This window comes from Periplaneta americana, chromosome 12 (assembly GCF_040183065.1).
Source record: "Periplaneta americana isolate PAMFEO1 chromosome 12, P.americana_PAMFEO1_priV1, whole genome shotgun sequence".
NCBI classification, from domain to species: domain Eukaryota; kingdom Metazoa; phylum Arthropoda; class Insecta; order Blattodea; family Blattidae; genus Periplaneta; species Periplaneta americana.
In genome coordinates, this window is record NC_091128.1 from 148,450,216 (window position 1) to 148,464,619 (window position 14,404).

At 35.2% G+C, this 14,404-nt stretch overlaps 1 protein-coding gene across 10 annotated transcripts in view; it reads right to left on the reverse strand.

The window, feature by feature from the left end:
- The window catches only part of LOC138710978 (NAD kinase-like), a 242,643-nt gene that overhangs the window by 114,662 nt on the left and 113,577 nt on the right, over positions 1–14,404 (reverse strand). The window contains exon 1 of one of the 10 annotated variants that reach the window (XM_069842222.1): positions 6,365–6,453. The exons of the other annotated variants lie outside the window; for them this stretch is intronic. Within the exon in view, the coding sequence (XP_069698323.1) occupies positions 6,365–6,438 (74 nt within the window). The 5' untranslated portion in view covers positions 6,439–6,453. Of the gene's footprint in view, positions 1–6,364; positions 6,454–14,404 lie in introns of those variants that run through there. 10 annotated transcript variants of the gene reach the window in all.

Here is a 14,404-nt window from a genome sequence, read left to right on the forward strand (position 1 = left end):
ATTTGCAAAAATTAAGTAAACTCTACAACTCCACTAAAGTTACTGCATTCGTGATGCATGTAACATTAAGGAAGCCGTTTGTTTTAAGTTCGCATTTATAGATTGGGGGGGGGGGAAGACAGACTTATATCACGGCCTGCTGGAGTATAGTAAACACAGAAAACATTTTTAAAGCAACAATGTTGAAGATAGATATTTTTGTTTTGCAAATTTGCCGTCATTGAACAGAAACCAAGATGGAGATTTCATTGCAACTAATTAGAAATTCCTCTTTCAGGTATGTAATAAACGATCTTCGCACAAAATAATGTACGATACACGAGCGGTATGTTTTCTTTCAATTCTCGGAAATTAAAAAAGCTCAACTACGTTTCGCTTTTTTAAACTTTTCCTCGAACATGAAAACTTCAACATACCGCTCTTGTAACGCATATTCCTATTATCAAAAATGTACGTCTTACAATGGTCAACAGTGGTTTTTAAATCCATAATGGAAATCCGATAAGCTGCTAATTAAGTTAAGTACAAAGCCCGTCTATGTTTATCTGTTTGGAACAATTAACTAGAAGTTATATTTTGTACACATTTTGTTTAATAAATATTTAACGTTTTCGACTCGACTGAGTCATCTTCAGAAATTGTGCCAATAAATACATAAATGCATCTGTATAAATATACATGCATGTGATCTAATGCAGTGTGAAACACTGTTAAAATTGAACAAGGTACAAACATCTGTTGTGAAACAATACAAATGTTGAATTAAAAGCTTTTTTTTAAATTTAGAATATATATAAAATGCATGTATAAACTGTTATATAACTAAAATATTAAAATGAAGTACAAACTACGATGTGTTGAACAGTCTATGACAGAGCATGGAAATTCATGTGATTCCAGTGTAGTTGCTTGTCCGGAGATTGAACACAACTGCAATAATAAACACTGTACGAGAAATGTGTATAGTTATCATATGGATAAGCAAACCATATGATAGATAAACATTGTCAAGTCAAATGCACAGGTTTAAAAGTTACGAAATACAATGGTATAATGTAATGAAGTGTTATGCTTTAAGCAGAAATACTTAGAAACTATTAGATACAAGAGAGAGACGAGTGGAGAAAAAGTGTGAAGGAGGCCAAAGCTCACGAAGGGCTGTAGAGCCAGAAAAGAAGAAGAAGAAGACTTAGAAACTATTAAGTAGTGTATATTATAGCCGTGGCGAGAACGTGACTCGCGAGACATTGTGGCTCGCAGTGATAGCTGTGCATCGCTTGCTTCTAACCTCCGCCAACCCCCACCCTCTCACTCACTGGAGTCAAACTCCGTTCCATTTGCATTTGTGTCTGACCTGTGAGTGGCATATGTCTCTCTCAAAACCATGTAAGAAAGTTCCAAGTAGGATGGGAGGACGCATTTTTTTGCTGACAATATGATGAGAATATTAAATGTAGTATGATTTGTTCACAAGTATTACGAGGAAAACGGTTGTATAACATAAAACGGCATTATACATGTTACTGATGAAACATTAAAAGGTTAAGTGTTACTGTCATCGTCATCATCATCATCATCTCTGTACGTCGACCCTTTTTCAGCAGATGTACGAATAATGCGGTTAGCTCTTCAATTTGAACTCACTGATTTACTATGTGATGTCAAATGAAAGCTAGATGTAAGGACTTGACAAATGTTGAACTTTCAAATCTTTGCCAAAAAATAAATATCCGAAGCTTCGTTCTTTCGCTTCCTCTGTTGAAGCCATGTTCGCTACAACTTACGTTTGTGAAAAATGTTCAACAATTAAAATAGTAAAAACCAAATTTAGATCACGACTGACAAATACCTTCGTGATCAACTACGATTGGCAGTAAGTGACATAATTCCTGATTTTGAAACTTTGTCGCAGAGACATTCTGAAGACAGTTAATTTTAGGTTGTGATAATGTTCATTTATTGTTCATTTCTTTCTTCGTTACACGTACTGAACATTAGTTTGTAACCTTGTACTGTATAAAATTATATTTAAGTGCTTGACGCAAGGAAAATGAAAATCCGTTAATAAGTCAGACAGTTGCTTCACTTCCCCTTCGGGTGTCCGCCTTCCTCCATAGGTGCTATGCACGTTGCAGGTTATACAGTGGCTCGGCGCACGATTAAATTTTCGCCACCGCTGGTGTATAATCACAATATGATCGTTACATGGACTGAAGTACAAAATCTTGTTACTATCATATTGTGATTATACACTAATTAATACTTTCTACAGGGACATCATTTTATTTTTACTTCAATTTTTATTGTACCTGAATTTTTGAATGTACTTCACTCCCACCCCTTCTACTAATGAAGTACCAACTCCACACAGAACCAAGACCGCAGAAAGTAAGCAGTACTGAATGAGTATAGTACGTTCCAGAAATATGTTCGCGTTTTCCAGTGACGAAAGAGCTTTCAATATTGAATCATATTTTTGCACAGGTAATGTCCGTTTGCCTCGTCGCATCCCGATTTCTCCCACCTGCTTCTGCTCGCCCCTCTGTAATAGCTGGGCTGTCTTAGCTCTTTTCTGAAAACATTAATTTCTGTTTGGAATTGGACGTTTACGTAATATTATACAGCTGTTTAATTTAACTTAAATAAAAGGGCCTCGTTAAGTAATTAACTGTCACGTGATTTCCCCCCTTTCTACAATCCTGCGGCATAACCACTTGGACGGACAGTAGATAGCATGTCTGAGTAATTTTATATTTTCGGGTCCGGCAGAAGTGAAGATTGAATTTACAGTACGTAGAGTAGGTACAGAATTATTTCAACGTGAGTTACTAGTACGAAGGACGAAACTGGCAATTGGAATTAGATGCAATAGTCTATAGTGCGATAATATGCACAAAAGAACTGAAGCCTGTATCGAAATGAACGGCCATCATTTTCAAACTTGTGTTTAAATATTCATATTATGATTATGTTTCAATTTAACTTCTTTCTCTATATTGTACGCTAATGTGCTGTAGGCAGTATAATGTACACTGCATAATGAATACGTTCGCATGGATACCTCAGTTCGTGAGTAAAAACACTTATTCTTAATACAGTACTGTACTTTGATTAAACAAAAACCTAATGAAAATTATGAAACTCAAAATTGCGATATTTCCTAGTTTACGTAAATGGATGAACTACTTTTCTTCCTTCCTATACCTAGTAGAGTGATTTGTTTGTGTTTTACGCCAGTATCATCGAACTACAGTCGTGGAAGGGGATAGCAAACTGTGTTTCCGGTTCTCTAAAGGTATAGACAGGTTAATATTAAAAATGTTAGTAAAAATAAAATGATGTCCCTGTAGTATTTCTGCTTAAAACATAACACTTCATTACGTTATACCAGTGTATTTCGTAACTTTTAAACTTGTGCATTTGACTTGTCAATGTTTGCTTACCATATGATTTGCTTATCCATATGACAACTATACACATTTCTCGTACAGTGTTTATTATTGCAGTTGTGTTCAATCTCCGGACAAGCAACTAGTATGGAATCGCGTGAATTTCCATGCTCTGTCATACACTGTTCAACACATCGTAGTTTGTACTTCATTTTAATATTTTACATATATAACAGTTTATATATGCATTTTATCGATGTTTTAAAAATTCACAACAGATGTTTGCACCTTGTTCAATTTTAACAGTGTTTCATATTGCATTAGATTACACGCATGTATTCATTTATCGTTGTTTAATTCAAACACTGTATTTGTTATCATATTTCACAACGCTACTTTACCGAATTTCTTTTTTAATGACAACTCGTTTGTTTCACTCCAAATTATATGGCTCCCTTTCTCCAACTACTGTTCTCCAACCACGAGAAAGTCTCTGCGGAATGAAACACAGCGGGGTAATGCTATGAATGAATGTTGGTCTCATAAGATCACAGAAGTGGGTACTCCCATCTCTATTGGCTAGCTCTCACAGCACAAACAATAACACTGATACATTTTTATACTACCGTAGTTACAAAATTAGATCACTGTTAATCTCCTGATCTTTTAATCCCTCCATACAGGAAATAACATATGCAGGAGAGCGCATGGTTTTTAAACTGACGTTACAACGATAATATTATCTATCTACTTCGCTCCAATAGCAGTGGCGTAGCATGAAATTTTGAGCAGGGGGAGCTAACTCAAGTTGTCTTTCATGCAATATGAGAAAACGTATTACAAAAATACAGTGTTAAAATAAATAGTAGTCAATTTCAAGTCAGCAGTCGAAGATTGGTTGGAACATCGTAAGTAACACCAATAAGGCATGACCTCAAATGATACGCACATCTCTTAACAAATAGACACGTAAACGTATAACATTAGCTCACTCCCTGTCATACTTAGAGAAATCACAATATTAATATCATTACGTAAGTATGCGTCTGTCTTTTGGTTGTATCCTTCATTGACTGCAAGGGAGTCGGTCATTTGTTTTTTAAATCACACTTTTGTTCGTAAGTCAATCTTGATAATACAATTGTCCTAAAAAAATTCAAGTAAATTAGTGTCAGGAACTGTTCTTTCGCTCATTATTTATTATATCAGCCACAATGCACACTAACACTTCAACTGAACACAACTCACGAAAAGGATAACTCGGAAACTACTTATTTTCAATGTTAAAGCTAGCTTCTTGCGAGCCTTGCGACTAGGGTAGTTTAGTTAGAAAGGGATGGAAAATCTGCGGTGTGGAATACACAGAAGAAACCAGTCTGCTTGGAACCTGGTGTGTGCAGCTTCTTGTTTACTGCTGCATCACAAATCATCCTGAGCTGCCGCATCACAATATTTAACGCGTAAATATAAATTCTATTAAAATTAATAAATAATTTTCTCCATAAACTGAAGGTTTATTATGAAATTATTATTAACTGGGGAAGCTAAGCTTTTTAGCTTACATTGACGCTACGCCACTGTCCAATAGATGACGTAATAGTAAGAACATTCCTTTCACGGTTGATCTCCTTGTTCCTTATTGATAACAAATCTGCAATGCTTGGAAAAAGTGGCATAATCAGTTTCCATAAACATTTTTTATTAATTTATTGACAACTTACGGAACATCTGCTCGCTTGGGAAAAGAGACGTAAGTATTTCTCCCATTAGAATAATTCATACAGAAGAAAATTAAATGGACATAAACCAGTGTGAAGAGATTTTTTCCTTTTCCTGTAAAATTAACATTTTTGACTTGTGTCACTTTTCCCGAGCACTACAGAAATATTAAATCTTGATTTATTTTTTATGCTCGACCATGCCGAAATGTAATTATACACCTGGTAGCAGTCCTTTAATGCATGTCATTAAAGTACACCTACTCATTAAAGTACAGGCGTTCAGCCAATGACAACTCAGCTTACAGGTGTTCAGTCAATGACAAGTCAGCTTTGTACCGTTATACAACCTCAAGAGGCTGGAAATCCAATACTGTCGCAGAAGGTTATGTTCTGTTACTATAATAATTAGCGTTAATTGTAAATAATATTTAAATAAATTCAATTTGTCATCTCGTCTTTCAATGTCGAATTCAATAATCAAGGTTATATCAAGTTTAACGGGATTACATCAAGGTCAATGACATTATTGTTCCTCGGAAAAAAATCAATACTTTCGCGTCTGCGCACATCTCACAATTCACGACATAGAACAAGGTCACTTCGATCTTGTCAGATACAAATAAAATGTATACATCTGACTAATTTCAAGTTAGAAATATGGTCGAGCATAAAAAGTCGTATGAAACTCGCCTATAATGGTAATTAAGACGCTCGTATGAAAATTATGAAACTCGCTTGCTCTCGTTTCATAAACATCCATACTCGCTTCTTAATTACTATCATTATAGGCTCGTTGCATAATGTACTATTTATTAATTTACTGACAACTACGGAACATCTGCTCGCTTGGGAAAAGAGACGTAAGTATTTCTCCCATTAGAATAATTCATACAGAAGAAAATTAAATCGACATAAACCAGTGTGAAGAGTTTTTTTCCCCCCTTTTCCTGTAAAATTAACATTTTTGACTTGTGTCACTTTTCCCGGGCACTACAGAAATATTAAATCTTCATTTATTTTTTTTTATTTTTCCTGTTCCTATGTATTTGTTTTGGTCAGCAAATACACGAATCTCTTTACGAGCACCACACTTCGCGCATCCCCCACCTCTCCACAAATGGACGTCATTACTTACTCCAGGCAACGTTAACCCTCCCTCAACAAGAGCTTGTCCTCGATCGGGTTCGATCTTCGGGATCGGGACCACGACCGCATTCTGTCAAGATCGTGGAATGGCCCAAAACCGCTTCCTACCTGGTGGTGTGCAGCTGGCGGCAGCATGGCGACGACGCGAGGCGACGCAGTGCGCGGGCCACCGAATGGAACATGGCAGCGCGAAGCCTCCGACTTTGACCGCTGGCGCAGCGCCACCAGATAACACGGCGCGGCACGTTGGGCACCACACGACTCTTATCGCGACCGCTTACGAGACCTTGCAGGACATTTCGGGACGGATTTCGCTTTCACCTGGTTTCATCAACCACAACCAAGATATCTTCTCTAGTTCGATTAATTAAAATGTGTCTCAGTGAAACATACAGCAGAGTCCGTATAGGTCAGTTTCTATCTGATGCTTTTCCAATTCACTGCGGGCTAAAGCAGGGAGATGCACTATCACCTTTACTTTTTAACTTCGCTTTAGAATATGCCATTAGGAAATTCAGGATAACAGGCAGGGTTTGGAATTGAACTGGTTACATCAGCTTCTTGTCTATGCGGATGACGTGAATATGTTAGGATAAAATCCACAAACGATTAGGGGAAACGCGGAAATTCTAGTTGAAGCAAGCAAAGCGATAGGGTTGGAAGTAAATCCCGAAAATACTAAGTATATGGTTATGTCTCGTGACCAGAATATTGTACGAAATGGAACTATAAAAATTGGAGATTTATCCTTCCAAGAGGTGGAAAAATTTGAATATCTTGGAGCAACAGTAACAAATATAAATGACACTCGGGAGGAAATTAAACGCAGAATAAATATGGGAAATGTCTGTTATTATTCGGTTGAGAAGCTTTTGTCATCTAGTCTTCTGTCAGAAAATCTGAAAGTTAGAATTTATAAAACAGTTATATTACCGGTTCTTCTGTATGGTTGTGAAACTTGGACTCTTACTTTGAGAGAGGAACATAGGTTCAGGGTATTTGAGAATAAGTTGCTTAGGAAAATATTTGGGGCTAAGAGGGATGAAGTTACAGGAGAATGGAGAAAGTTACACAACGCAGAACTGCACGCATTGTATTCTTCACCTGACATAATTAGGAACATTAAATCCAGACGTTTGAAATGGGCAGGGCATGTAGCACGTATGGGCGAATCCAAAAATGCATATAGAGTGTTAGTTGGGAGGCCGGAGGGAAAAAGACCTTTAGGGAGGCCGAGACGTAGATGGGAAGATAATATTAAAATGGATTTGAGGGAGGTGGGATATGATGATAGAGAATGGATTAATTTTGCTCAGGATAGGGACCAATGGCAGGCTTATGTGAGGGCGGCAATGAACCTCCGGGTTCCAAGCCAGTAAGTACAGTAAGTACTTCACTCTCACCCCTTCTACTAATGAAGTTCCAACTGTCCTCCACACAGAACCAAGGCCGCGTATAGTAAACATCACTGAGTTAGTGAGTATAGTACGTTCCAGAAATATGTTCGCGTTTTCCAGTGACGAAAGAGCTATCGATATTGAATCATATTTTCGCACAGGTACTGTCCGTTTGCCTACGCCGCATCCCGATTTACCCCACCTGCTTCTGCTCGCCCCTCTGTAAGAGCTGGGCTGTCTTAGCTCTTTTCTGAAAACATTAATTTCTGTTAGGAATTGGACGTTTACGTAATATTATACAACTGTTTAAAATAAATAAAAGGGCCTCGTTAAGTAATTAACTGTCACGTGATTTCCCCCCTTTCTACGATCCTGCGGCATAACCACTTGGACGGACAGTAGATAGCATGTCTGAGTAATTTTATCTATGCGGGTCGGGCAGAAATGAAGATTGAATTTACAGTACGTAAGGTACTCTTTTATAGAGCAGGTACAGAATTATTTCAACATGAGTTACTAGTACGAAGGACGAAACTGGCAATTTTAATTAGATGCAATAGTCTATAGTGCGATAATATGCACAAAAGAACTGAAGCCTGTATCGAAATGAACGGCCACCATTTTCAAAAATGTATTTAAATATCCATATTACGATTATTTTTCAATTTAACTTCATTCTCTATATTGTACGCTAATGTGCTGTAGACAGTATAATATACATTGCATAATGAATACGTTCGCATGGATAACTCAGTTCGCGAGTAAAAACACTTATTCTTAACACAGTACTGTATTTTGATTAAACAAAAACCTAATGAAAATTATCGAACTCAAAATCGCGATATTTCCTAGTTTACGTAAATGGATGAACTACTTTTCTTCCCTCCTATACCTAATAAAGTGATCTGTTTGTATTTTACGCCAGTATCATCGAACTATAGTCGTGGAAGGGGGTAGCAAATGATGTTTCCGGTTCTCTAAAGATATAGCCAGGTTAATATTTAAAATGTTAGTAAAATAAAATGATTTCCGTGTAGAAAAAAGCACAATTGCATGGAAATATTTATTGTAACAAATATAGCAATTGTTGCGCTATTTGTCAACATATCTCCTACTGGAATTGAGACATTTGTCATGCCATAGGATCAATTTTTTGTGTCGTAGAAGTCAGCCGCCTCAGATCGGAACTAGCGTTTGACTGCGTCTGTACCTCTCTCTGTCGATCCCATGATATGAGAAATGTCTCAATTCCAATGGAAATTATGTTAAAAAATAGCTTAACAATTGCTGTGTCTGTTCCAATAAATTTGTCAAATTAAATTGTTTTTTTCTGTTAACGACCCCTGGCGAACTTATTTTTACGGCCCTCATAATTGCGGTCGAGTTGCCAAAACTTGTATAAGCACTCCTTTTGACATTATTAACATGGTGGAAGAAAAAAATTTAACTTTTTATCTGCCCTCATCAGAACGTTTGCTTGTGAGATATCTTGTCTAATTACTATCTAAGAATTTACTTTCACCTGGTTTCATCAACAACCAAGATATCTTGTCTAACGATTGTAAAATGACTTATTTTCACTTTCATCTTTATTCACCAACTACAACCGAGAAATCTTGTCTAACTACTATCATAGGACTTACTTCCACCTGGTTTCATCAACCACAGCCAAGATATATTGTCTAACGATTGTAAAAGGGCTTATTTTCACTTTCATCTTTATTCACCAACTACAACCGAGAAATCTTGTCTAACTACTATCATAGGACTTACTTCCACCTGGTTTCATCAACCACAGCCAAGATATCTTGTCTAACGATTGTAAAAGGGCTTATTTTCACTTTCCCATCTATTCACCAACTTCAAGATATTTCGTCTACTTTCATCTGGTTTTATCAGTCACAACCAAGACATCTTGTCAAACGACTATCAAAGAACTTACTTTTCCTTTCACCTAGTTTCACCAAACGCAACCAAACCATCTTGTCTAATGACTGTCAAAGGATTTACTTTGGTTTCACCAACCACATTAAAGATATCTTGTCTATCAAACATACGAGATGAAACAGAACAGACATATAACTGTGAGGAAGACACAATGGACTATTTTTGTGATAGACTGCCCACGGAACAAGTTTAATAAATTGTTAAAAGACATGAAACGGATGAATGAGTATTGTTTCTATGGATTAATACGTAAAATTTAATGGAGATTCGGAATATGTAAATTTGAATATAGGGTGCCATTTAAAAAAATAGTTTACTGTCACATCCTGTATGTCTGAATAATTACTGTTTTCGAACACTGGCATAATATTGTATGGTTTATCTCCAACAGTTTTTGTATAAAATTAAAATTTAAGATGGTATTAACAATATTCCACACTTATTTTTAATCTTGTATATTTTTATGTTGTACTCTGAATTTGAAGTATTTAATATTCATCAAATTCATAATCCTCTGAAGTGGGATTCTGGCTGATATGTACATCTATTATCAGGCAGTACATCTCACTTGACGATATGTGTCAGACGAAGAACAATTATTGTTTGTATGCATCTGAAGTCTGACTAGTGTAATATGTAACTAGTCGGAGATGTACGCAGTGGAAGGGGAAGGGAACTGGCCACCCTAAACCATTATCACCTGGCCTAGTTGCCTCATAAGTGGTGCCTTGTTAGTATCACTTGAGAGATTAAGACCTGTCTTCGGGCAGTTTACTAAACAACAAAAAATTCATAACAATGTCTTATTGAATTTCGTACATAAAATCGTAAAATATTTCATTTGTATTCACATAAATATAAAAATAAAAGATCAGACAACATATGCTTGACAGAATCTACCACTACTATAGTTTATAATCACAGTAGCAACTCCGGTCCAAGGCTCTACAACAAGATAACAGTTAAATTACCAAACATTAAATTTGCTAATGCTCCTTACCAAAAAAAAAAAAAAAAAATTACCAAAAAAAAAAATCAATTAAAAAATTATTGTTTAGGGAGACAATATAAAGTTTCAATTATTGTAGTATCTGCGTTTTTCTACTTCTCTTTTTTACTTTTTATTTTTTGTTAATTAATTAAATACTTGTTTTAAAATTTGTGGATTGCCCTCTGAACAGTAGGCCTATGTACTCTTTCGGGAGGTGCTAGAGTGATTTTGTTATATAAAAAAACAATAGGTATCTTTATTGCAGCTATAAACAATTTATTATTATTATTATTATTATTATTATTATTATTATTATTATTATTATTATTATTCGGCTCAATGAAGCGACAACAGTTCGTGGTTTCCGTCTGTGTGTTTTTGATAAAAGGAATAACATTTCCGAAAACATGTATCCGAAATTTTTATATTAACTGATATGTATACAAATATTGCAATGTTAATTTTATATTGGGGCCTGTATACATATAGGCATTGGCTAAGAAGTAATACCTCGTATCTACAAAAATTGTCATTTAGTTTAACTACACTATTATTTAGATTGCTACATTGCGTTCACAAAATTGGAAAGATAACTGATATTTTGTCCTCGAATAGATCAACTTGCAAAGCAGAAATATATACTGTACATGTATAAAAATTTTGTCTATTTTGAGAAAAATTAATTTTTAAAACAATCAACTGATTATTCATCTGCAAATGTACAGATACGACGCACGCCATCGATATGTAGGCTATACTGTATTAATGATCGACTTTGTCTCACTGATCATTAATTTCGTAATCAAACACCACCGTATCCATGAAAAAAAACAGATATTTCCGGTTCGTGGAAACGTCCATTCCGAACTCTGCACGTAAGCAACTGAAGGGCTTCCTGCAAACGAAGTAGTTCCACTTTTACAAAGTTGTAGAAAACTACAAAAACATTCTAAAAATTTTAAATTTTAACAGAGTTTCTTTCCTTTTTCAGAGTATGTCCTAGGTATCTAGGAGTTTCATTTTATCACTCAATAATTTATTATAATCAAGAATTTATGGGGGATAAATATAAACAAATAATGAAGCTACCCTCTTTTTGCAATAAAACTGGATATAATTAGTCACGTTTTGCTCTAAGCACACAATATTAGTGTCAATATCATATCATACACTACAACACAAGACATAGCATACATATACGTAGTCTATACTTGCATACAGATTGAACCGTAAGTAAAGTTATTAATTTCAGGGATTTATAGTTTGAGATATTTCAACAAAAAAATAATAATACAATTTTGCTCGTTTTCAAGATAAAATTGTTTCATATGAAACATTTTATACCGTGTTTTGGGAAAGCCATTGATTTAATCCCCAATATGCTCGGACATTTTAAGAGAGCAGTGTATTATGGTAATAAATTATTGAAAGAATTTCAGTTCTATCCTTTAAATGTGCAGAAATATGATCCGAACAAATATAACATTTTAAATTTCCTTTGCAGAACGAAAAGTTACATTTGTTCGGATCAAATTTCGGTACATTTAAAGGACAAAACTAAAATTAGTTTAATAATTTATTATCATAATACACTGCTCTCTTAAAATGACTGAGCATATTGGGAGTTAAATAAATGACTTTCCCAAAATACGCAATGATATGTTTTATATGAAACAATTATCTCAAAAAGTAACTAAAAACGAGCAAAATTGTACTAAATTTTTTTGTTTGAAATATCTCAAAGAATGACCCCCTGAAATTAATGACACTACTTACGGCTCACTCTGTACAGAATGTAAGGGGGTATAAGTGCCGTCCTCTTCACAGTCGTCGGGAACGGTCTACACTGTCTACAGGATCAAAAAATGTGCATACAACATAGGGTCAAAACTTTATAGTTTTCCCAGAAAAAAAAAATATTTATTTTGTTACAATATTTTATTTGTGTTATACTGCTTATATCGTTAGTAAAAATACGAAAACAATTACATCAGTAGGTATATCTACTGTAGTAAAGAGTTAATATTAGTTTAAATAAATATCTGTGTGTTCTATTACGTTTTCGTGAAATTAAATAAAAATGCATGCTTAAATTTCTTAATATTCTGGCGTGAGAGACGTGGCAACGTTCAGCAGGCAGTACTCTGCACAGATGTAATTACGAGTCAGCCGAGTTCAAGCCAAGCTCCCTGTCCATAGCTCTATTGCCGAGCTGATGGAAGTTCAGTACAGGGTATTCGATAAGCAACTTACGATGTCATTCACAGTTTAGGAATATCATATGTTATTCATTTATGGAGAAAGTCGTTGTAATTCAAGTGAGATAAGAAGGATGTACCATCAACATTTTCCTCAAAGAAGGTTACATAATCGGCGAACTTTTCTAGCAGTTTCTCAACGATTATTAGAAACTAGAAATCTCTTACCCCGTTTCGAAAATCGCAGAACCAAAAATTTGTTTAAAAATTATACTGCTTTACGGAAGCGGGAGAGATTAAAATGTTGCATTAGAAAAAAAGTTCGTGTGATTTTGTACAGAAAACCATTATTGTTTATATTTTAGACGTACAATAAAAAAATTAAGCAATATTGTTATATAAAATGTAAATTTCATGTAAGAAGAATGGAAAATTCAAGAATCCCAAAAATTATGATGCAATATAAACCTAGAGGACATCGTCGACCAGGAAGACCGTTAAGAAGACTGCTAGATGGGGCCGAAACAGGTCTACAGAGGCCTAATTCGTGAAGGATGATGATGATGATGAAAATGTAAATTTACCATAATGTTCTATTAGAGTGAAAGTTTGTGTTTGCTGCTCGTTTTATGTAAACAACAGTATTGTCATGGTCGCTCCTCCATTAGAACAGAGCATCTGTTTTGTACCGGTATGTCTGTACCCGATTGAGCAGTACTGTGTACTTCTAAACCCCCTCCTCCTCGCTTGAGCTGTACTGTGTACCTCTAAATCCCCTCCTTCCTGTCCAGCAACGTTGCAAAAGTTTATTATTGTAAACTTTAATAATTAGTTAAATATTGCAATTAGAACAAATTTGTGAGAACAGTTTTTCTTCCTCATAACATGAATAATCATCAGTTAAAATAATACCCCTTACACTCTGTACATACTGTAGTTCCAGCAGCTGCCTTTTTTTTTTTTGCAACGAAACGATTAGGAGCTCAGCCCCAATTCCACTGTAACTTACTATCAAATGCTCGGAATCACACCGTTCTAGCACTAAAAATAGGTCATATTTTTTAACGTATGAAACTAGCAAAACATTAATTTCACCAAAAAGTGGAGTCACATTCTTTTTGCAGGAAGCCCTTTTATATTTATACTAGTGACTTGTGCAGCAAATGCTGCAAACTAAGTTCATTAGACGTTCAAATAAAAATATTTCAGATTTATTTTCAATGAAGAATCCCAGACACTTTGAAAGTTATTTGCTTCCGTAATAATGAAACATATTCCCTCTGAATGTTTTTTATGCCAAATACTTTTTCTTGAACCTATACACCTTCCGTTTTTGAGTTTCAACGCGAAAACAAGTAACAATGTCAGGACGATCAGTGGGTTTTTCATGTGGGAGTAAATCAGTAGCTATTTCAGGTCATTGTGGATCGTAGGTGAAAATTAAAAAAAAATGTCAGGTTTGGTATAGCTGCTTGAAATGTAGAGGGTAAAATCATTTTATCCTGCTAAGAGATCTTCTGAGTCTAAGTAATTTTGTACGCTTCTTATTTTATCAGTAAGTAATACCTTTTGGTCTTTCCTTAGCAACTGTAATTTTTGCGCTCTCTTGAGCCAA